Below are 25,906 nucleotides of genomic sequence, written 5' to 3'. Positions count from 1 at the left end.
CGAGAGTGCAAAAATCGACTTGCGCCAAAGTTGCTTATGTGATGATTGAATAAAACAATGGGATTTGGGTTCTAATTCGGTCTTTGCAGATCCAAATAACATCCCTAACAAAATCAATCAAGCCACACATATCAAATATCAAATATCAACAACATTTGTGCGCGTGTGTGTGACTTTCCTTCTGCAAAAAGGATATGCAGTGCATTTCATTTGATACAATCAATTCATTCTCTCATCCGCTAATCACAGCATAATACTGTAGGCATCACTTTGGCGCAAGTCGATTTTTGCACTCTCGCAAACAATGCTTCCTGTTCATCCAAGCGTGAACACATACCACACAAAAATGATACCAAATGATTTGGGATAAAACACTCTATCATAAGATGTATAATAATTTACTGTTTATAGATGATTTATAAAATAATTAGCAATTTTTTAGGTGTAAACTTTTTTTGACTCACACGGTAGTGTGCAGATCACACAACAAAGAATGAACGCGCAAGTGGCAATAACAAAGATTGAAAGTGAAAGAACATACATTGAAGTCTCGCGTCATGTCGGTGATTAAAGAAGATGCTCTGTGCCATGTGTTGCCTTGGTTACCAGAAAGTGACCAAGCTGGTTTATCAGGGAGGGCGCTGTCATTGTATTTGAAGTAGACATTCAACTGTCCAATATGGCTGCCATACATATGAAACCAAAACTCAAGACAAGATGAGCGTTGTGGAGCGTTGATAAGAGGAGAGATGAGTCTAGATTTACTTCCTGGTCTCTGGTAGACACTGTCTATGTGTACGTAGAATCCTGATTACAATAGAAACAATAAACATGTACTTATGTCAACGTTTTGATAGTTTCATACTTTTAATTGAATGTAATGTTAATTGTTATCGTATAATTGTTTTAAATGGGGGCACGCTACAAGAGTCCTATCTCGCACCCCGGGGTAACGTGTCTGACACGGCCGGTTGTAGCAACTACTCCGAAGATCAAGATACATTAATCTTGATCTAACGAGACACGAACGAACGATGTCAACTTTTCATAGCATGAACCAAATAGTCTTTATGCACTTACATTTTGAAGGAGAATATGGTCATAGTTGGGACGGAGCGAAACAGCGAAAGGGGTTCCTGGGGTGGATGTGTTTTTAGAGCCTAAATAATGTGTAACTGGTGTTCCGTTAATGCTATGGAGCGCAAGTCTTTCTTTTTTTTAAATTTAACTTGATTAAAATTATAAACTTGATTTGAAATGTACTATCGATTGGTGGTCTAAGTCAAAACCAAGAGATCGATCATTACAGAAAGGAGCATTGTATTCCTTTTGGATCTAACTTACCTAATTTATAATAATTTAAGCCCATAACTAGACATTGATAGTCATGACAGCTAGCTGAGGAAGGTAATACAGACAAGGAAGTATGAGAGAGAGAGAGAGAGAGAGAGAGAGAGAGAGAGAGAGAGAGAGAGAGGGCGAAACTGAGCACTATCAAAACTGTTCATTGCCTCCCGGTATAGATTACGATATTAATAATATTGATACTTAACATCACGAAAGAAAGATTTTACCTGAAATAATAAATTATGCAATATATCCATCTGATTTACATGGAGGGTATGGTATACATTTTCCAAATCACATTATAAAAACAATACATACATAATAGAAACGTAATATAAAATGAGGAATATATATATGGATAGCCCACTTTGTTAAGATATATCAGTTTTACAAATGAGCATTGTTTTTTTTAAACAAATAAACAACCCCAAAAGAAGAAACAAAGTATGTATGCTACTCTTGTACATCAATGTCGATATCCATACAAATATTTCATGTCAAACACAGCCAAGATGGGGGGGGGGGCGGAGGCATAAAAATAACCCCCTTCCCGTGAAAAACAGTTCAAATGGTGCCAAGTCAGATTGGGTACAGGCAACATTCGCCCTTGTTTTAAATAGTTCTTTCCTACAACTTCCTTTGGAGAGATTTGACGAAGTTTGGAGCATGGGTAACATCCCTTTAATGTGGGGTCTGTTCTGGGGACCCGTAATCCCGACAGCTACGGTTAGACCGACAACATATTTGTCAATGACTCTTAGTCTAACTACTAGGTAAGGGTAACATCTAATGGGCTAGATGGAGTGACTACTTTAGGTCAATCTAGACAATCTCTTGGCCTACAATTCTGGACAAGGCTTTATCTCAAGCGGCTTCCACGTTTATTTTTTCATGAAAAGTGAATATGCGAATACACGTCGGTTATATCATAACGATTCTTAACTTAGATAACTAGCCTTTTTATCCACCCGTGTCCGATCCCGAAAAGGCTTATTGAAAGAGCCAAACCGGTCTTACCCAATTCATCTCCTCTTGTATGGTCCTGGGCGGGGCCAGTGAAGGAACTATCCGTGGCTCGGTTCGTCCACTCCCAGTTAAAGTTTGCGGTGGGGTCATGCGTATAGTAACATATCTCAGCTTCTCCGAAATCACAATCGACACTTGGCTCAATGGCCACTGGGTCTAGATCACGATAAAAGAAACAAATAAATCAATGAAACGAATTAATCAACCATCAATGACACTGTTTAGTTTTGTATGGAGAAAATCAGTTGAATGATTACGCAAATTCTTAATAATATGTGGAAACTTTCTTGCAGCGATTCTTCTACATGCTCTGCACACTGTTATTTATCTGAAAACGATATTATCTAGTGGATGAAAACGCGCTCGGAGAAGTTATCCCTAAGCTAGTATTATCAGGATCAGGACAATTTGATATTCAGTAGAATTTAAGCAGATAATTTCCAAGCCCTGTTGTAGAATCTCTTGAATCTCAGATGCATTCCTACTCAACTCTTAATCTCTCCCATCTCTCGCATTTTTAAAGCTCGTAATCTCCTGTATTCTTACAACTCGTAATCTCTTCCATCTCCTGCATTCTTACAACTCATAATCTCGTACATCTCTTGCATTCCTACAGCTCGTAATCCCGCACATCTCTTGAATTCCTACAACTCTTAATCTCGTTCATCTCTTGCATTCTTACAGCTCGTAATCTCGTACATCTCTTGCATTCCTACAACTCTTAATCTATTCCATCTCTTGCATTCTTACAACTCTTAATCTCGTACATCTCTTGAATTCCTACAACTCTTAATCTCGTTCATCTCTTGCATTCTTACAGCTCGTAATCTCGTACATCTCTTGCATTCCTACAACTCTTAATCTATTCCATCTCTTGCATTCTTACAACTCTTAATCTCGTTCATCTCTTGCATTCTTACAACTCTTAATCTCGTACATCTCTTGCATTCCTACAACTCTTAATCTATTCCATCTCTTGCATATACAGCTCGTAATCTCCTGCATTCTTATAACTTATTTTTTTTTTTTTTTATTGAAATATATTTAATCAGGATATCAAGAATCAGATATACATTGTAGATACAAAATCTGTTTTACATCATGGTCCTGAACAGGATAAAAACACGGAAATATAAATAACGAATATCACCAAAGCTCACAGGCAATGGTAAGAACAGTATAAAACTAACATATAAGCATAATACGCATTAAAAATAGTAAAAAGCACAACAAAACAAAAAAACAAACAAAAACGACAATGAAATAAATAAAATTAACAGCGGAAAAAATATCAAATCACATTTAATAAAAGGCATTAAAATATCACCCTAAAAAATAGAAGAGGAGAGAAGATATAAGGAAACTGGTAAAAAGTAAAGGAGGAAAGAGGGAAAGAAAGAAAGAGGGGAGAGGGAAAGAAAGAAAGAAAGAGGGGAGAGGGAAATGGAGAGAGAGAGAAAGAGAGAGAGAGAGAGAGAGAGAGAGAGATAAGCCATGTCAAAGCAGTAAATGAATCGGCATTGTATTACACAGGTTTAAAAAATTTGTCCTTGTACATACGTTTAAAAACATCGATAGATTTAGCGTTTTGAAAAGCAGAAGGTAGACTATTCCAGATTTTACCTCCAGCGTATCTAAAACAATTCTTAAAACATTCAATATTAGGCTTAGGTAAAACAACATTCAGCGTATTGGCAAGTCTAGTGTTAAAACCATGTCTATCAAAAACCATTTCCACTTCATTGCATAATCGTACTGGGGCTTTTCCATGAATACGGTTGTACATTATACATGATAAAAAATAGTCCCGTCTAGTGTCAATGGATTGCCATTTTAATGAATTTATTATACTCAAGCTATTTACATTATAATCAAAATTCCCTACGACAATACGTGCAGCTCTTTTTTGCAGTCTTAAAAGAAAATTTCTGTTTTGTAAAGAACAGTTTCCCCATACGGAACAAGAATAATCTAAGATTGGCTGTATGGTACATTTGTATATTTTATTTAAAATGGAAGAGCTTAAAAATTTACTGAGCTTTCTCAAAGTAAAAATCTTATAACTTAATGATTTGGTAAGAGATTTAATGTGGATATCCCAAGATAATCTATCATCAATTTCAATCCCTAAATATCTGATACTTCTTACTTGTTCTATTGTTTCAGTATCAATATGTACCTTCAGACTTAATTCATCGTTACCTCGTGTGTTACTACTCAACAGCATAATATTACTCTTATTAGTATTAATACGTAATCTATTTTTACAATACCATTCATTTATAGCATACAAATCTGCTTGGAGCTTAGATGTAATGACATTAATATCCATATCAGAAACATATAAGACAACATCATCAGCGTATATATTACATGTACTTAATCGTAAGCAATCAGTTATATCATTTATAAAAACAAGAAAGAGTGAGGGGCCTAAAATACTCCCCTGAGGAATTCCTATAGTTATGTCCTGAGTTTCGGACAGTTTACCATGACAATAAACTGCTTGTTTCCGACCAGATAAAAAGCTAGAAAACCATTTAAGTTCAGTATTTAAAATACCATACTTATTCAATTTGGACAACAAAAGTTCATGGTCAATACAATCAAAACATTTAGAAATATCAAGAAAACATGCACCAACTTTTTCCTTTTCATTAAAAGATTCATACCAGTCATCAATGACTCTATGTAAACATGTATTCGTTGAATGATTTGGTAAAAAAGCATATTGGTCAACATTAATAAGATGATTAGTCTGCAAGTAAGATAAAAATTGAGACTGAACTTCCTTTTCAAGCAGTTTAGCAATATGACATACAACTGAGATGGGTCTATAATTTGAAATATTATTTTTATCGCCTTTACCTTTATAAACAGGCGTAGTTCTGGCCAATTTCCAATCATTAGGTAAAAATCCACAATATAAACTTTCATTAAAAAGACAATTAAGAGAAATATTAATATAAGGAGCTGAGATTTGAAGTAATTTTCTATCAAATTCTAAGATATCAAGGCTACTCTCTTTCGACAATAGAGAGAGACTATGTTTAGTTTTCCCGGGACTAATTGATTTCAAGACAAAGGTATGTATACTTTCAGGGTGGTTCCATGATAAATCGTGATTACTGAAAGTTTCTGAAATCTTTTTACCAATATTTACAAAATAATCGTTCAATTTATTACTGTCTAAATCAGATGGTAAAACAGAGTCTTTTTTCCCCCTTCCAGTAATTTTGCTTAACTCCTTCCATAACTTCTTACTATCATTACTGTATCTCTCGGATACTGAATCAAAATATTTTCTCTTCTCTTTTCGTATGAGCTTGGTGACTGAATTCCTGAGATTTCGATATTCAGTCAATAGATATGGAATTTTTAGTCTATCATATTTTTTCTTTAAGTAGTCTCTTTTATAAATGAGTTTAATAATATTAGAATTTATCCATGGGCAGTGCCTAGTTTTAACCCGACATTCTTTTACAGGAGCATGTTTGTTACAACAATTTAAAAAAGCCTGTTTCCATTCAACCCACTTTTCTCGTAGGGGAATACAAAAAGTACAATTATTATTAAGTACGTCAGAATGTTTTAAATCATCAATAAAAGCATTCTCGTTAAAATTCTTATAGTCTCTAAATCGTACTACATTATGAACATTCTTAGAAGTATTGTTGACATTTATACATGTGTATATAAAGTAATGATCACTTAAGGATATCTTAGCTACGTCACTTAGTATATGCTTATCTGGTACAGAAGTAAGAATATGGTCTAAACATTTAGAAGAGGTGCCTGTAACCCTGGTGGGTTTATGGATCAATTGTGTTAATGAGAAGAGATTTTCAATCATATTAACAGGATTATCACTAAAACTTGCAGCATCAAACTTATAATCATAATTAAAATCACCCAATATAACTAGGTCCTTATCTTCAGATGCTACTTTCTCAAAAATATTCAGCATATTATCAAAATAAGAAGAGTCAGAATTCGGTGGTCTATATAAACACCCAATGATAAGTTTATCAGATTTCAATGATAATTCAATCCAAGTGGCCTCTACGTTAATACTTAACAAGTTATATCTTTCTGAAAAAACAATGATATTACGAACATATATACAGACACCACCTCCTCTAGTGCTGTTATTCCTGTCTCTTCTTATTAAGTGATAACCATCAATTTTAACTACGCTATCATCTATCATGTCATGCAACCATGTCTCAGTAAGACATAATATATCAAGATTGATCTTAGAGGTCAGAAAACGAATTTCGTCTATCTTCCCATGTAGACTTCGAACATTTAGATGACCAATTTTTAATCCTTTTACTTTGGAGAGTTTACTAGCACACTTGTCATGCTCATTAGGAAATGAAAGTAAATCACTTTGCTTCAAAGATACTTCGCTTTCACAGGCACACTCTTCCTGGCCTGCAACCTAGTAATGGCACATTTTTTCTTTGTGTCCGTATTGTAAGCATCGTCGGCATTGAAGCTGGACACCATGTTTGCATTTATGTTCACGATGGTTGAGTTCGCCGCAATAAGTGCAGCTCGCTGAAGCGTAGTTGTAAAAGGTGGGCGGGGCTGCTACTGAAGCGTAGGAGCGGCGTTGGCTCTGGTTGTATGGAGAGGGGAAAAATGCGAAACCTTGATTCTGGTAGAGGTCATGGTTAAAGAATGTAGATGGTCTGGGATGATGGTGGTTGATTGTCGGTTCATTCGGAGGTGGTTGCATAGGACGCGAAGGGGGTTGTAGAAGCGGCTGGTAACGGGATTGGTCCAATTGTGGGTTCAGTCTACGTTGAGGGAGGGGTGCTGGGAAGTCTGAAGTGGGCGGGACAAACTGCATACGTTGATGAGGAGGAGGGGGTTGCGGTGGATACATGCATTGAGACTGAAAAGCGGCCGATGATATCTGATCTTGTTGACGATCTGACTTCTGGGCGGGTGGTGGGGTTCTCCGCTGCTTCTTGGGGGAGGGGTTGGTCTTGACATTCTTAGGAGCATCGAGAATAGCTTCAACTGCATGTTGGACTTTCTTAAGATCTGATGACAGCTGGTCGATTCGTTGATTTATGCATTTACACTTCATAACTCTTAATATCTTCACTCTCCTGCATTCCTACAACTCTTAATCTCTTCCATCTCTTGCATTCCTACAGCTCTTAATCTCTATCATCTCTTGCATTTCTACAGCTCATAATATCTTCCATCTCTTGCATAAATTTTCTACAGCTCTCAATCTTCTCCATCTCTTGCATTTATACAACTCATAATCTCTTCCATCTCTTGCATTTCTACAGCTCCTAATCTCTTCCATCTCTTGCATTTCTACAGCTCTTAATCTCGTCCATATTTTGCATTCCCACAACTCATAATCTCTTCCATCTCTTGCATTCCTATATACAGCTCGCAATCTCCTGCATTCTTATAACTCTTAATATCTTCACTCTCCTGCATTCCTACAACTCTTAATCTCTTCCATCTCTTGCATTCCTACAGCTCTTAATCTTTTCCATCTCTTGCATACCTTACAGCTCTTAATCTCGTACATCTCTTGCATTCCTACGACTCATAATTTCTTCCATCTCTTGCATTTCTACAGCTCCTAATCTCTTCCATCTCTTGCATTTCTACAGCTCTTAATCTCGTCAATCTCTTGCATTCCCACAACTCATAATCTCTACCATCTCTTGCAATTCTACAGCTCCTAATCTCGTCCATCTCTTGCAGTTCTACAGCTCCTAATCTCGTCCATCTCTTGCATACCTACAGCTCTTAATCTCGTACATCTCCGGCATTCTTACAACTCTTAGTCTCTTTCATCTCTTGCATTCCTACAACTCTTAATCTCGTCCATCTCTTGCATTCCTACAACTCTTAATCTCTATCATCTCTTGCATTTATACAACTCATAATCTCTTCCATCTCTTGCATTTCTACAGCTCCTAATCTCTTCCATCTCTTGCATTTCTACAGCTCTTAATCTCGTCCATCTCTTGCATTCCCACAACTCATAATCTCTTCCAACTCTTGCATTCCTACAACTCTTAATCTCTTACATCTCTTGCATTCATACAGCTCTTAATCTCGTACATCCCTTGCATTCTTACAACTCTTAATCTATTCCATCTCTTGCATTCTTACAGCCCTTAATCTCTTACATCTCTTGCATTCATACAGCTCTTAATCTCGTACATCCCTTGCATTCCTACAACTCTTAATCTCGTACATCTCTTGCATACCTACGGCTCTTAATCTCGTACATCTCTTGCATTCTTACAGCTCTTAATCACTCCCATCTCCTACATTCTTACAACTCTTAATCTCTTTCATCTCTTGCATTCCTTCAACTCTTAATATCTTCACTCTCCTGCATTCCTACAACTCTTAATCTCGTACATCCCTTGCATTCCTACAACTCTTAATCTCGTGCATCCCTTGCATTCCTAGAACTCATAATCTCTTCCATCTCTTGCATTCCTATATACAGCTCGTAATCTCCTGCATTCTTATAACTCTTAATATCTTCACTCTCCTGCATTCCTACTACTCTTAATCTCTTCCATCTCTTGCATTCCTACAGCTCTTAATCTCTTCCATCTCTTGCATACCTTACAGCTCTTAATCTCGTACATCTCTTGCATACCTACAGCTCTTAATCTCGTACATCTCCGGCATTCTTACAACTCTTAATCTCGTCAATCTCTTGCATTCCTTCAACTCTTAATGTCGTCCATCTCTTGCGTTCCTACAACTCTTAATCTCGTCCATCTCTTGCATTCCTACGACTCTTAATTTCTTCCATCTCTTGCATTTCTTCAGCTCCTAATCTCTTCCATCTCTTGCATTTCTACAGCTCTTAATCTCGTCAATCTCTTGCATTCCCACAACTCATAATCTCTTCCATCTCTTGCATTTCTACAGCTCCTAATCTCGTCCATCTATTGCAGTTCTACAGCTCCTAATCTCGTCCATCTCTTGCAGTTCTACAGCTTTTAATCTCTTCAATATCTTGCATTTCTACAGCTCTTAATCTCTTACGCCTCTTGCATTCTTACAGTTCTTAATCTCTTCCATCTCCTGCATTTCTACAGCTCTTAATCTCTTACACCACTTGCATTCCTACAACTCTTAATCTCTTCCATCTCTTGCATTCCTACATCTCTCACAACTTAGGTTTTCGTTCATCTTCTTAGCCCACTTTTTGCACAAAAGTGAAAGAAGTGATATATGTTGAATTACTTGTGATGAATTAGAAAGAAAGCCCTGTAGCAACAATTACCAGATATCTCTGTATTCGTTTCGTTATATACTCACGTTCTCCAGGACATTCATAGCGTGATAAGCTCACATCATCGATAGCAATATTCTCCAAGTTTCCAGCCGTAAATTCGAAGATAATCTAAGGGAAAAAAAGCGAATTGGGATACTGTATTAGAGTTGATTTACACAATTAGACATATCATAAATATATGGCTCCTTTAATTTAGGGTTCACATTTTCAATAAGTTATACACGACACGTTTTGTCCATTTCATTAATCTGTTTTGTCTTTCACCAGATTACTGACTTCTTTTTTTCCAAGTTAACTTTATTTGTGAGCGAAGCGAGCGACCAAAGACTCTGATAGTAATAGTGATAATGTAAATTTGTAATCAAAGTATACTAGGTAACAAAAAAAGTTACAAATAGACGGTTCCTCGAAGATGATATGACAATTTTCCGACTGTGCCATTGGTTATTTCAAAAGTGTACACCTAACCGGCACTCCTAAGCTGCAAGTCCAGTTTATAACCTAAGCGTCTCCCAATTCAGAATTACTCCCGTACTGCTATTACCTCCGCTTGAGGCCCAGATGAAAATTCTGAATTTGCCCGTTCATATTTTTTGTTATATTGAACTCCAGAACATTCATATCATATGTGTATGATATCGCACTTGTCTTGAAAATATTTCGCTAGTCGTTCCGGCGTGAAATATGCTCATGAGCGCGTGGGATTTACCTTTATATCAAACCATTCAATATTATATAAATATTTGTGAACCGACCCATTCAGATTTTCTCCAAGTGATGTTATATTTGATCGAGGCAGAAGGACAGGTGGGAGTAATTGTACGAGGGTAATGCAGAATTTGGAGGCGAATATAATGCTTCATTAAACACCGATATGTATTCAATATATTTTAGATATAAATAAGGGTATTTCGATCTTATGCCTCGTTTTATTCTCTAGTCAACAACCGTCTTGATGAGTTTCATGTAGTCTTGCTGTGATCTACTACGTGCTCCACTATGAGAATGCAACCTAAGGGTACGCACGTAGAAGACTGATGGGAATACTAATTCATTTTCGAGCGCGGTATAACATTAAAATAACATTAAAAACATGTTATATTGGACTTTTGTGCGAACACATGTATAACAAGATGTTTTATATACCTCACTTAAGAAATCCAGCCATCTGATTGGTCGAAATTGCATTCATAAACTTTAACTATTTCTGTAAAATTCCCAGTAACCATGGTTAAAACAGTTCTAAAATCCCAGTAACCATGGTTACCGGGAAAATAGTTCAGTCTCCATGGTTACCCCATAGGTTTACATGTTAAAAAATGGTTTGAGCGATCGAGGATACCGTACGTGTGCGAAGAATTGGTCGGTATTTTCATACAAGACAAGACAATTCCAAACAAGACAAAAATGGCTAAAGAAACTGTCCCAAGTTTTCAACTTATCAAATGCAAGACTCGCTGACAGCAAGAACAACAAAAAGGGTACGTGAAATTATCCATAAACATGTTAGTTTAGTTGCTGAAAATGGAGTACCATGCAGCATAGACATATAATAGACGAAAATAGATCTAGTTGTCATGGTGTCTGATCGCGCACCCGATGTTGTGTGCTATATTCTTCCCTTAAAGATTACACGCAATGCAGTCTCTATGCAGTCTACGTGCATTGCGCGACCATGCAAAAAAGTCAATTTTTTTTTTCCAATTCGAGATTCAAACCTTTATCTGTTGTGATCCTGAAGGTGATACTCAATAAGTGAGGTGTCATATGAAAGCGCAGGTTCTTCTCTCTATTCCCCACAGGGCCGGTCCACCCCCAAAATTGTAAAAAAATCTTGCTTAGACTAGAATCTAGATCTAGTCTACTCTCAAAGATACACTCATTAAAAACAACCGTGCAGATAAACTAGAGAAAGGCAAAGGTGGTGTCATTAGTTGCCTCTTTTGTTTTCGGCATATAAAAGTATTAATGACTGCTTTAATATTCGAGAAATAGTTGTTTTTATACGCTCTCGGGAAGGTTACAATTGGGCTATTGCCCTCGGCACGCCTCGGGGCAATAGCACAATTCTAACCTTTCCTTGAGCGTATAAAAACAACTATTTCTCTCAAAGCAGTCATTAATACTATAGAGTATCACATGATAGCTTTTCAATAACAACGGTCAAGGTAAATCTTTATCTCACACACCGGGCAAGTATCAGAATCACAGAAACGTAGAGCAGCAGAAGTGAGAGCAAGACGCCCTCACACACAGCCTGGCGGGAATCATCGGAATCGATGGATAGCACCGATAAACCCAACAACAACAACAACATCATCTGCATATTATTTACCTGAAATTTAAGAAGTTGTTCAATCCTGATTTCAGCAGCGCGCCACACGTGCCCTCGTTCATCGCTAAGGAGCCATTGCGGATCACCTAACTCCTCTGAGGTTTCATTCTTGACATAGACCTTGATCTGATCCACACCATCACCTCCAACAACAACAACAACATCATCATCTGTATATTATTTACCTGAAATTTAAGAAGTTGTTCAATTCTGATTTCAGCAGCGCGCCAAACGTTCCCTCGTTCACCGCCAAGGAGCCATTGCGGATCACCTAACTCCTCTGAGGATTCATTCTTGACGTAGACCCTGATCTGACCCACACCATCCCCTCCATGCATGTGGTACCAGAATAGAAGACATGCTGGGTCTTCGCCTTCATTCACGGGAGCTAACATGGGTGATACAAGACGAGCAACCTGCCCTGCTGAATGTCTCGATGGTGTACGACGCCATCCCCACCCAAAGCGGCTATACGCATCGACTGACAAGTATTGCCCTGTTAAAACAAAGGTAAACCGTGAACCCTATGGACACGAATGACAAATGATACAAAGAGGGGGCAACAACGAAAAGCTACCGTGTTTGAAAGAAAGAAAAAAGGGACACGTACAATCGTAATGTAAGCATTGTTTTAAATAGAAATTTGAATATTCCTACATCCTGTCAATTAATCAATTCATTGTCAGGTATGTGTTCAGCATTTTCTTGTTCCTCTCTTTAACGTTACACTTTTTACGTTTTCAAGGTAAAGCTTCCGCATCATAGTTGTTGGTCTGAAGATTCATTTGCGAGCTAAAGAAGCAAGCATTGCCAAGCAAAATAATGATTATTCATGTGTTTGCATTGCTACCGATCTTTGCAGTCAGCATTTGCCCCGAAAATTCCTTAATAATTGTCTAAATTGGTTGGTTGGTTATTTTACCTGACTGCTAAGAAAGCATAAATGCTTGTAAGTAAGCAACCAGACGGCCGACGGCTGTAGGTCCTTTCCGAGGGACCTGATAATGAAGACTAATGCCTTACCAAAGGGCCCTAGCGCATCGCCTTGGTTTCGAACCCGGGTCACCGGATACGAGACCACTGCTCTACCGACTAAGCTATCGCGCCTCTACAATTTTATATGCTTGCAAAAGGGCCCATGATAGCCTCGCTATGCGATGAAGTTAAATAGGGCGTGCAGTTTAAAGGATGGGTTCGAACGTGCCTTTTTTATTAGTTGAAAAGAAGGTAGTTTATTAAAAGGGCCCACGTTTTACTGTATAATGGACACACTACTCGTATCAAAATGACCCATTTACATCAGAAGCAATTGATAGCATCGAAAACGAGCACCATTGTTTTTATTAAAGGGACAGTGTTTACTCTTATGAAACTTGGGGCATTGTGCACATGCCCCCGGTCCCACTGCCTTACACTGTGGTGAAACAATACGATACCAGTTATTACACAAAGCATCTCCTATTTTGTCAAGAAAAGATTTGGCTCTCTATATAGAGATGACTGTAAAAGTGCACATTTTGTGAAAATTGGAAATATAGGGAAAAGTGGCAGAAAACAAGTTGACCTTATCGCATTTGAGAAAGGGGCACTTAATAGATTTGAAGAAAAAGGGCACTCGGATAAAAGGGGACACTTTTCAACTAAAAAGGGGCATTTGTTAGCTTTGTATAGGGGCAAAAGAAGGGAAAATGTACTCAATAGAAAAAGGGGCATTTTTCATATTTGAATAAGGACATTTACCAGTAATAAAACGAGACATACTTTTGGTGTACTTGACAAAGTGCTCCCCTACCCGAGCACCGCCTCCGACACTGACGCCCCATTCGTACAAAGATTACGTAATGAATGGCATGCAAAAGACAACCCATCCTCATATCAAAATGAAAATTCAATGTTGAGGACGAAAATCTATTTCCGCATTTTACTTTGACTTGACCCAATTCTAGGTGGACTGCACATTCTATGATATAATTAAAAAATAATTATTGGGGATTTTTTTCCCCTTCGTTTTTACTGGCAATTGCCTTCTTCGTAGCGCTATAGGATTTGTTGGGTTTCAGCTATTTCTAGTTCAGAAATGTATTTTAGCCCATAATTGTAATGTGTTTTTTAAAAAGCATGAAATGTAAGACAGTATTGAAAATGGTGGAGTAGAGTAAGGTTTGGTGTTACCTGTGCCATTGCTAAATGTGTGATCTCTATTCATAGCAAATGGATTTGGATTTTCAGCAGCATGGTATTTGACTAGATTGAACTGGTCGGTTCCATCTTGAGAAAATACACAAAGGCCTGCAGCCTCAAAAGTACAGTTGAACTCTTCAATAGGTGCTGGTTCTGAAAAAAAATATAACATTAAAAGAAATATTTGGTCAAAGCTATTCAGCTATTTCTCACTATATTTTGAACATAAGGGCATGTAAAGAGCAATACTTTCAGGGGACATTTGTACTTGTCCAAGCTTACATATTATTAAAAGAATTAGAAAGCTCAATTTTTTATTTAATCTAGAAAATAATACAAACGCCCATTATTGATCATTTATAACATATTTAAACAATTAAAAAAAATTGTCATGCTACTCTGTTTTACGGTCTGTATTTGTTTTATCTCATTGCAGTGTTAGAATTATATATATATATAGAAGAGTTTTTATTCTGACCTGGAATGACGTCATCATTCACAGTGACGTCATCAATAGCGATATCACTAGCTGCAGATGCTCCACATGTTGCTTCGAAAACGATCTGTCGGTTATGAAACAATTTCGAAGACGCTAGAACTTAATTCACATGAATACATCCCTTCTTTCACCAAACCCTTTTTTTATATTTTTGTTTCATAATGTTGCTAAGAGCATGTGATTCATGGGGGACTTTAGTCAATATATATTTAGAAAATGAGGGAAATTGATATTATGAATCGTCTACTGAGTGCCAGAAAGACGCTTATTAAGTTGTTGTTTGTTTTCATGATTCCATTCCAAGCAGGATTCTACACTTCATTATCATTGCGTTTAGAACTAAGCATTTAAATAATTCAAGCAAAATCATTCAGTCAAATCGAAAGATTAAAACTAGCTTCTTCTTTTTAGTGTCGAGTACACCTATTCGTAAAACAAAACGGAAACGGACAATAAAGCTAAAGGGTAATTTTTGGCAATAATACATTTCACTATATTGTTTCACATTATCTAACATCCACCCCGTTTTTCTAGACAGACTCCTACTGTAACATACTCTCACTTCCCTTCATTCTAAATTTCCATTGGGTAGCATGAGGAATCTTGGTAAAGCCCCGCACTGATCACTTATGTCTTTCCAAATTCGAAACCACAACTTTTTCTTTCAAATGCGAAACCCACACTGAAATGAACGTGTTCAAACGATCGGGGGCTTCCCCATTCAAAAGGGATACACTCAAATACTTTCACCTCTGGACTTTTCACTCTCGCTCCTTTCTCATAACTCTGAAGGTATTAAGTTAAAATGATAGCATTACAACCAAAAGAAAAATCAAGCGACGTACATGAAAATCTGTTGATGGTCTAGGAATCGTCACATTTCTCTTCACCCATTCGGTCCCGAGTACACCAGGGACTTCTAGTATTTGTTGCATTGTAGTGGTGGTGTTCGTAGTCGCTGTGGATGTATCCGTGGTTGCATTCATAAGAAAACAACGAAGGTTTCCCATCTCCTGCCCATTCTTATGAACCCAGAAGGTGACCTTCACACCGTTGGTCCCCTCATCATCATCATCACCACTGCTACCATTGAAGCGAGGAGATATGAGGCGGGCAGTGGACCCGAACGTTGCACCTGTTGCTTCAAGGTACATATAATGTCCGAAACCTGCGGTATCAGTAGTATAAGGAGAAATTAACGAGTCTCTTCTGATTTGCTTTATTTTTTCAGCACCTAAAACTAAAAACTGAACAAAAAGATCAATAATATTAGGGACCTCATAGTGGTAAAGACTTTCTCGTGCTATCCACTATATCTTAGTTGCAGAGCAAAAATATTATGTTATACAAATATTAAAAAGTAACAAGACGGAGTTACGCAAGTAAGAATTGGAGCACCAGGAACGCAATCAAGTACATGTTACTCGGGTATCAATCCTCCGATCCACTCCAGCCGCCAATAAAGACAACGATTCCATCGACGCCATTTAAAATTGCATATAGTATTTAGTACCCTAACCCTAACCACAGGATTGTTTAATAGCAATTATAACATTTAGAAAGTAAGGAAGAAGTACATAAGCAAAAAGGACTACAGGATAATACACAATGTATTTATAATTACATTCATGTACTGTATGCTTTCAAAAACAGGAGTGTAACCTTCGCCCTATGAACTCTTTGTAAATGTAACGGACATGACAGAGAAAGGACAAGGGACATTTTGCACTTCTGAATAGTTTGTAAATATGTAAGGTTCAATGAGTCTTAAAGGGAGTATTAGATTGTTATAATCCGATTCTAAATATAAATACCTGTTGTAAAACTTTAAGATTACATTTTTCGTTGTCAGAGCTAAAGAAAGACAAGTAGCGTAGCTGACATGACAGGTTTTGCGCAACGGACATGACTCATTTGTCCACTCTTTAAAGGTAAAGACCAGTTTTGGAAACGCCCCCCTCTCAAAAAATTAAATGGAAGCTCTTATTACCAATAATACCAAAACCCTTCAACCGCAATTTTACCACTACCGGTCTTTATCATTAAAGACCTCTATATCAGTTCTTTGCGTTAAAATAATCTTTGGTTTCATTTATCACAATTTGCTACCAACAATTATATCTGAAGTACTTATAAATAATGAGACCTAAATATATTTTTGGGGGAAAAAAGCCGCTCAATTTGGGGATTCTTTTTTTATTGAAAAATACAATTCTTTAATGCAGTTTCAGTCCTATTAATATTATATACCAAGCCAATTAAAGTGTGTTTTCAGCTCCAATGTTAAATTCGAAATTCGTCATGGTAACACAAATATTTATGGGGTTATAGAAAAATTATTATTTTGGGCGAGTGAACAATCTCCGTGGAATTGCCCATATACATTGGGAACTGACTCCTGATTAGCAGTCTGTCTCTTGTGTACTATGACATACTACATTATACTATCGTCTTTCACACTCTCCATTACGGGCACACACAACAAACTTTGATTCCCCTCCACCCCAACCCCCCCCCCCCCCCTCCTCTATCACTCTCTCTCTCTCTCTCTCTCTCTCCCTCTTTCTTCGGGACACCAATAAACAAAGGAGGACAGTGGTAATTCATCCCCACAGATCTACGACTACCACGGTGCGCGTTTCCAAGACTACTCCCTTTCAACGTACCAGAGAAGGTAGGGAGTATTTGTCTGGTTTTCGAATGACCTAGATGGAGTGGAATTGTTTTAGCAGATCGATTTAGTTAGTGGGTGTGTACCTGAGGTATGGTCGCCATGAGGTCCAGTTCCTTCGGTTGGAGTCAAACCACTATGATGAAGAAACTCCAGATCATCTCTTGTATCTTGGGTGAAACCACACAATGCAGGTTCATCAAAATCGCACTGGAAATCCCCTGTGATAGAACATACGAGACAACCATTTACAGGGGGATATCTACAAATATGTGTTGTGGTAAAGTGGTTCATTCACTTGACTCTTTGTCCAAGGATTAAGGGATCGAATATCAGGCCGTAGGTTCCCTGGAAAAAACGAAATCATTATTATCAGGTGGGCTGTATATAATACAGACCACCTTATGTTTTCGTTAAAATTGCCTTTATTATTATTTCTTTATTTTATTTCTAACCACTTTTTTGTTAACAAGATAACTTGAAAATGGCTCAATCAAATGCGTTGAAATTAAGCACACATATGAATAGGCATATGGACAAAACACAGTAAAGTTTTCAATCTTGACCTTGACTGATGATGTCATCTAGGCGCCATTTTGTGAAATTTTCCGAAAATTTAATCATGATCATATTTTCATAACGGTAAGTCATTTCTCAGTCATATTTATCATGATCAAGGTCAATATCAATCCAGTCAATTTCAAGTCAAAAAATGCGCGCGTGCGCGAACTTCCGCGCGTCAATGCGCGCGCAAAATTTACAAATGCTCAGAATCATCTCAAATTTATTTTGCATACGTTTTAGGTCATTTTAAGCATTTTATAAAAAATCGCGCACACGCGCATGCGCGCGCGTTTTCGTGCGTAACACCATTACACAACATAGAATCGCTATTTTTTTTCCTTCATGATATTTCTCATATTTTTTCAAACAATTTGATACCATGTTTAACTCTTTATGACCATTAATAACAAGATGAGCGTCCATTCAAGATAAATGTCCGTGTCATAATGGCCTTGGAACTCAAAATACGAATTTGCATATTATGACGTCAGCATATTTATGTAAAATTGATTGTATCTCTGTAAATATTTGTCGATTTTCTTCCAAATTTTGATATGTTGTAGCTAAGACAATTCTCTACAAGCTCTGTTATACCATTTTTCATTTTGATGACGTCATCATAGTGAAAATTACAATTAAAGGGCAAATATCAGAAATTTCTTAATTTGCATGTTATGCCTATTGAATGTGAATTTCGTTCACATCATTAATCTACATGACATTGTTTTTTTAGCAGTATCTCGCTTAATTTTGCTCTATTTTGTCTAAAATTTTAGTTGGACCAGCCCACCTATACTTGTTCCAAACAAGTATTACATGTCTAGTTATTATTTGTATTAATAATAATAATAATAATGATAATAATAATAATAATAATAATAATAATAACATTAATAATAAGAAGAACGTTACTTATAAAGCGCTTACCACCGAAGCCTCTAAACGCTAATAACATTATCAGGTGGGCTGTATCTATACAGACCACCTTATAATTTTGTTAAAATTGCCTTTATCAGGTGGGCTGTATCTATACAGACCACCTTATAATTTTGTTAAAATTGCCTTTATTATTATCAGGTGGGCTGTATCTATACAGACCACCTTATAATTTTGTTAAAATTGCCTTTATTATTATTAGGTGGTCTGTCAACGACAGATCACCTATTGTTTTCGTCAGAATTTTCTTTCTTTATTAGGTGGTCTGTCAACGACAGATCACCTATTGTTTTCGTCAGAATTTTCTTTCTTTATTATTATTATTATTATTTATTTTTATTTATTTTCACACTTTTTTGTTAACAGGATAACTCAAGATCAGTTTAGTCAATTTCGTTCAATTTTGGCACAGTCATAGGTCATTGTCATGAGATGTTAGAGTAACATTTTCAAGGTCATCAAGTTTTCATGACGTCATCCAGGCGCCATTTTGTGTTTTTTTTGGTACTTTTTACTCATGATCATATCTTCTTAACGGAAAAGCATTTCTCATTCATATTTATCATGATTAAGGTCAATATCCGTCCGGTCAACTTCAGGTCAAAAAACGCGCGCGCACGCGTACGTCCGCGCGTCAGCGCGCGCGCAAAAAATAAAAATGCTTCAAATCGTTTAAAATTAATTTTGCATACGTTTCAGGCCATTTTAAGCGTTTTGCAAAAAAAATTCGCACGCGCGTGCGCGCGCGTTTTCGCGCGTACTGGTATTTGCCAACATAAAATCGCAAAATTTTCTCTGTCATCATATTTATCACATTTTTCCAAGCATTTTGATACCTTGTTCACCTTTTTCTGCCCATTAATAACGGAATGAGCGTCCGTTTAACATAATGTCCGTGCGTGCGAGCTCTTGTAATACATAGCATACATGGGCAAAAACATGCCTATACAAAATCCATTGTAGCGCTTTAGGATGGAAGATGAACCAAATTTTGTTTTCATATGTTGATAGAGTATTAATTGGAGATATGATTTCATGTCTCATTTGACCCTCAATTGACTCATGACGTCATCATAATGGCCTCCGAACTCAAAATTTCAATTTTCATATTATGACGTCAGCAGATTTTTGGAAAATTGATTGTATCTCTGTAAATATTGATCAATTTTCTTTCAAATTTTGATATGTTCTACCTGAGAATATTCTCTACAAATGCAGTCGTCACAAGATTTCATTTTGACAAAGGTATCATGGTGTTTTTTGCGATTAAAGGAGGCATGTCAATTTTTCACATTTTGCGTGTATTCTCTATGGGACATGACTTTTTCTCAAAACTTGATTCTACATTCTCGTCTTTCGCGAGCAATATCTCCGTCGTTTTATCTCTGTTTACGCTGAGCTTTGAGTATGTTGTAGCTGAGAAAATAAGCTATCGTTAATGTGTCCTTTATTTTTCGATCAGATGCCGGGATCATGCTCATATTTCACTTACAAAGTGGGATTTGATAATTCCATTTTCCGTTTACGTGTAATCTCTATGGGAAATGTTTTGGTATATCGGTAACGCACTTGACTTCCGACCTCAAGGTCCCTGGTTCGAGTCCGGGCGTCTCCAACAATTTTTTTTCTTCACTTTTTTTTCTTTTTGACCTTTCACTGTACCATCTCCTTTGAATATTAAAACACGTACAATCGCAAATAATGTAATAAACAACCATATTTACTTTATTATTACCCTATTATCACTAGATCCATTACTTTTGGCGTGTAATCCTTATGGGAGATGACTTTTTCTCAAATCTGGATTCTACATTCTTGTCTTTTGCGAGCAATATCGCCGTTATTTCGGCTTGGTTTTTGTTGATTTTTGAGTATGTTGTAGCTGAGACTATACGCTATCTAAATGTTCTCTAATTTTGTTCAGTCTGATGTCATCGTGGTCTGTTGATGATAATCATCAACATCATCATCATCATCATCATCATCGTCATCACCATTACTATCAAGATCATCATCATCATGATCATCATGATGATCATCATTGTTTACATGTATATATAACGTCTCCCTTTCTCAATATAGTACATATTATAATCTCTCATAAGACTTGAAGACAGACCACCTAATTCGTCTCCATGACGAATTAAATTTCTAGTTATTATTATTATTATTTATTTTTATTTATTTTCACACTTTTTTGTTAACAGGATAACTCAAGATCAGTTTAGTCAATTTCGTTCAATTTTGGCACAGTCATAGGTCATTGTCATGAGACGTTAGAGTAACATTTTCAAGGTCATCAAGTTTTCATGACGTCATCCAGGCGCCATTTTGTGTTTTTTTTGGTACTTTTTACTCATGATCATATCTTCATAACGGAAAGGCATTTCTCATTCATATTTATCACGATTAAGGTCAATATCCGTCCGGTCAATTTCAGGTCAGAAAACGCGCGCGCATGCGTACGTCCGCGCGTCACCGCGCGCGCAAAAAATAAAAATGCTCCAAATCGTCTCAAATTATTTTTGCATACGTTTCAGGCCATTTTAAGCATTTTGCAAAAAACGCGCGCACGCACATGCGCGCGCGCTTTCGCGCGTAATTGCTTTTTCCTACATAGAATCGCCAATTTTTTTCTGTCATCATATTTGACACATTTTTCCAAGCATTTTGATACCTTGTTCACCTTTTTCTGACCATTAATAACGGAATGAGCGTCCGTTTAAGATAATTTCCGTGCGTGCGAGCTCTTGTAATACATAGCATACATGGGCAAAAACATGCCTATACAAAATCCATTGTAGCGCTTTAGGATGCAAAGTGAACCCAATTTTTTTCTTCATATTTTGATAGAGTATGAATTTGAAATATGATTTCATGTCTCATTTGACCCTCAATTAACTCATGACGTCATCATAATGGCCTCCCAACTCAAAATTTCAATTTGCATATTATGACGTCAGTATTTTTCTGGAAAATTGACTGTATCTCTGTAAATATTGATCGATTTTCTTCCAAATTTTGATATGATCTAGCTGAGACAATTCTCTACAAATGCAGTCTACACAATTTTTCATTTTGACAAAGGTATCATGGCGTATTTTTGTGATTAAAGGTGGCATGTCAATTTTTCACATTTTGCGTGTATTCTCTATGGGACATGACTTTTTCCCAAAACTGGATTCTACATCCTGTCTTTTGCGAGCAATATCTCCGTCGTTTTAGCTTTGTTTTCGCTGAGCTTCGAGTATGTTGTAGCTGAGACAATAAGCTATCACAAGTGTGCCCTTTATTTTTCGATCAGATGCCGGGATCATGCTCATATCTCACTTGCAAAGTGGGATTTGATCATTCCATTTTCCGTTTACGTGTAATCTCTATGGGAAATGTTTTGGTATATCGGTAACGCACTTGACTTCCGACCTCGAGGTCCCTGGTTCGAGTCCGGGGGTCTCCAACAATTTTTTTTTCACTTTTTTTTTCTTTTTGACCTTTTACTGTACCATCTCCTTTAAATATTAAAACACGTACAATCGCAAATAATGTAATAGACAACCATATTTACTTTATTATTACCCTATTATCACTTGATCCATTACTTTTTGCATGTAATCCTTATGGGAGATGACTTTTTCTCAAATCTGGATTCTACATTCTTGTCTTTTGCGAGCAATATCGCCATTATTTCGGCTTGATTTTTGTTGATTTTTGAGTATGTTGTAGCTGAGACTATATGCTATCTCAACGTCCCCTCATTTTTTAATCAGATGTCATCATGGTCTGTTGATGATCATCAACATCACCATGATCATCATCATCGTCATCACCATTACTATCAAGATCATCATCATGATCATCATTCTTTACATGTCTATATAACTTCTCCCTTTTTCAATATAGTAAATATTGAATTAAAGATGAGCATGAACATAGGAATTAAAGACAGACCACCTAATTCGTCCCCATGACGAATTAAATTTCTAGTTAGGTGGTCTGTCAACGACAGATCACCTATTGTTTTCGTCAGAATTTTCTTTCTTTATTATTATTATTATTTATTTTTATTTATTTTCACACTTTTTTGTTAACAGGATAACTCAAGATCAGTTTAGTCAATTTCGTTCAATTTTGGCACAGTCGTAGGTCATTGTCATGAGACGTTAGAGTAACATTTTCAAGGTCATCAAGTTTTCATGACGTCATCCAGGCGCCATTTTGTGTTTTTTTTGGTACTTTTTACTCATGATCATATCTTCATAACGGAAAGGCATTTCTCATTCATATTTATCACGATTAAGGTCAATATCTGTCCGGTCAATTTCAGGTCAGAAAACGCGCGCGCATGCGTACGTCCGCGCGTCACCGCGCGCGCAAAAAATAAAAATGCTCCAAATCGTCTCAAATTTTTTTTGCATACGTTTCAGGCCATTTTAAGCATTTTGCAAAAAACGCGCGCACGCACATGCGCGCGCGTTTTCGCGCGTAATTGCTTTTTCCTACATAGAATCGCCAATTTTTTTCTGTCATCATATTTGACACATTTTTCCAAGCATTTTGATACCTTGTTCACCTTTTTCTGACCATTAATAACGGAATGAGCGTCCGTTTAAGATAATTTCCGTGCGTGCGAGCTCTTGTAATACATAGCATACATGGGCAAAAACATGCCTATACAAAATCCATTGTAGCGCTTTAGGATGCAAAGTGAACCCAATTTTTTTCTCCATATTTTGATAGAGTATGAATTGGAAATATGATTTCATGTCTCATTTGACCCTCAATTAACTCATGACGTCATCATAATGGCCTCCCAACTCAAAATTTCAATTTGCATATTATGACGTCAGTATTTTTCTGGAAAATTGACTGTATCTCTGTAAATATTGATTGATTTTCTTCCAAATTTTGATATGATCTAGCTGAGACAATTTTCTACAAATGCAGTTGCCACAATATTTCATTTTGACAAAGGTATCATGGCGTATTTTTGCGATTAAAGGTGGCATGTCAATTTTTCACATTTTGCGTGTATTCTCTATGGGACATGACTTTTTCTCAAAACTGGATTCTACATCCTGTCTTTTGCGAGCAATATCTCCGTTTTTTTAGCTTTGTTTTCGCTGAGCTTTGAGTATGTTGTAGCTGAGACAATAAGCTATCATAAGTGTGCCCTTTATTTTTTGGTCAGATGCCGGGATCATGCTCATATTTCACTTACAAAGTGGGATTTGTAAATTCTATTTTCCGTTTACGTGTAATCTCTATGGGAAATGTTTTGGTATATCAGTAAGGCACTTGACTTCCGACCTCGAGGTCCCTGGTTCGAGTCCGGGCGTCTCCAACAATTTTTTTTTCTTCACTTTTTTTTCTTTTTGACCTTTCACTCTACCATCTCCTTTGAATATTAAAACACGTACAATCGCAAATAATGTAATAAACAACCATATTTACTTTATTATTACCCTGTTATCACTTGATCCATTACTTTTTGCGTGTAATCCTTATGGGAGATGACTTTTTCTCAAATCTGGATTCTACATTCTTATCTTTTGCGAGCAATATCGCCGTTATTTCGGCTTGGTTTTTGTTGATTTTTGTGTATGTTGTAGCTGAGCCTATATGCTATCTAAATGTCCCCTCATTTTTTCAATCAGATGTCAGGATCACGCTCATGATCATCATCATGGTTATCATTATCATCATCATGACAATCATGATCATGATCAAGTAGTTTATTTTTGTTCTTTATTTTTATTTATTTGCACACTTTTTTGTTAACAGGATAACTCAAGATCAGTTTTTTTTCCATATTTTGATAGAGTATGAAACGGAGATATGATTTCATGTCTTATTTGACTCTCAATTAACTCATGACGTCATCCGAACTCAAAATTTCAATTTGCATATTATGACGTCAGCATATTTTTGAAAATCGATTGTATCTCTGTAAAAATTAATTGATTTTCTTCCTAATTTTAATATGTTCTAGCTGAGATAATTCTCTACAAATGCAGTCGACACGATATTTCATTTTGACAAAGGAATCATGGCGTATTTTTGCGATTAAAGGAGGCCTGTCAATTTTTCACATTTTTATATGACTTTTTTTTTCAAAACTGGATTCAATATTCCCCTCTTTCGCGAGCAATATCTTCATCGTTTTTTGGTCTATTTCCCCCACAATTTAAGCATGTTATAGCTGATAATATGAGCTATCTTAAGTGTGCCTTCCGTTTTTTGATCTGATGTTGAAATCATGTCGAAATTTTCAATTGAAAGTTGAAATAGCGACTATGCCAAGGCCGTTTGTCAGCTTTACATGTATTGTCTAAGGGACATATTTTGGTATATTGGTTAAAGCACTCGACTTCCATTCCGGTGTAATTTTTTTAAAAATTTGCTTTCGTTTCTTATCAGTGATTTTATCATCTTTTTCGACTACTATATCTCGATCTCTCTCTACGCTTTCACCCTCTCCCTCTCTTGCTCTGCCTCCCTCTTGATCTGCTCTAGCTGATGTCTCCCTCGATCTGTCTCTACTCTTTCACCGGCCAGCTCTCCTTTTCCCGCCTTTGGCTCCCGTTCTCCCTCTTATGTCGTATAGGATGTTCCTTAATTTCCTTTACCTCTTTCCTTTGCCCTTTGTATTCTTTTTTCACCCCTTCCAAGTAGCCTATATGCATTCTGATTTCTCTTTCATCCCTCGGTCCATCTCATGTATTTTTACATGACTACCCAGTCTCCTTCCGTCTCCTTATATCTCACCATGTTTCACTTTGATGACGTCATCACAGTGACAATTTTGATTGAATGCGACATGTCAGAATTTTCTTAGTTTGCGTGTCATGCCTATTGGAGGTGACTTTTTCTGAAATCTGCATTAGGACATTCTAGTCTTGTTTGAGCAATATCTCGATTATTTTTTCTCGATTTTCTGCAAGCTTCGAATATGTTGTAGCTGAGAAAATTCTCTACACTTAAGGTCACATTTTTTTTCTATAAATCAGATGTTGGGATCATGGCGATATTCCAACGACAAGA

At 36.8% G+C, this 25,906-nt stretch overlaps 1 protein-coding gene across 1 annotated transcript in view; it reads right to left on the bottom strand.

Annotated features, from left to right (window-relative positions):
• The window catches only part of LOC100892251 (MAM and LDL-receptor class A domain-containing protein 1-like), a 43,286-nt gene that overhangs the window by 11,656 nt on the left and 5,724 nt on the right, over nt 1-25,906 (bottom strand). Inside the window, exons 3-10 of the mRNA XM_030995868.1 lie at nt 17,452-17,586; nt 15,540-15,862; nt 14,674-14,758; nt 14,187-14,348; nt 12,200-12,510; nt 9,703-9,787; nt 2,365-2,529; nt 542-807 (exon numbers count right to left, since the gene is read on the bottom strand). Of these exons, the coding sequence (XP_030851728.1) occupies nt 542-807; nt 2,365-2,529; nt 9,703-9,787; nt 12,200-12,510; nt 14,187-14,348; nt 14,674-14,758; nt 15,540-15,862; nt 17,452-17,586 (1,532 nt within the window). The remainder of the gene's footprint in view (nt 1-541; nt 808-2,364; nt 2,530-9,702; nt 9,788-12,199; nt 12,511-14,186; nt 14,349-14,673; nt 14,759-15,539; nt 15,863-17,451; nt 17,587-25,906) is intronic.

The sequence above is a fragment of the Strongylocentrotus purpuratus genome, unplaced genomic scaffold, assembly GCF_000002235.5.
Source record: "Strongylocentrotus purpuratus isolate Spur 01 unplaced genomic scaffold, Spur_5.0 spur5_scaffold_3, whole genome shotgun sequence".
Lineage (NCBI taxonomy): Eukaryota > Metazoa > Echinodermata > Echinoidea > Camarodonta > Strongylocentrotidae > Strongylocentrotus > Strongylocentrotus purpuratus.
Note: the sequence above shows the minus strand (reverse complement) of the source record. Positions and strands in the feature narration are given on the sequence as shown.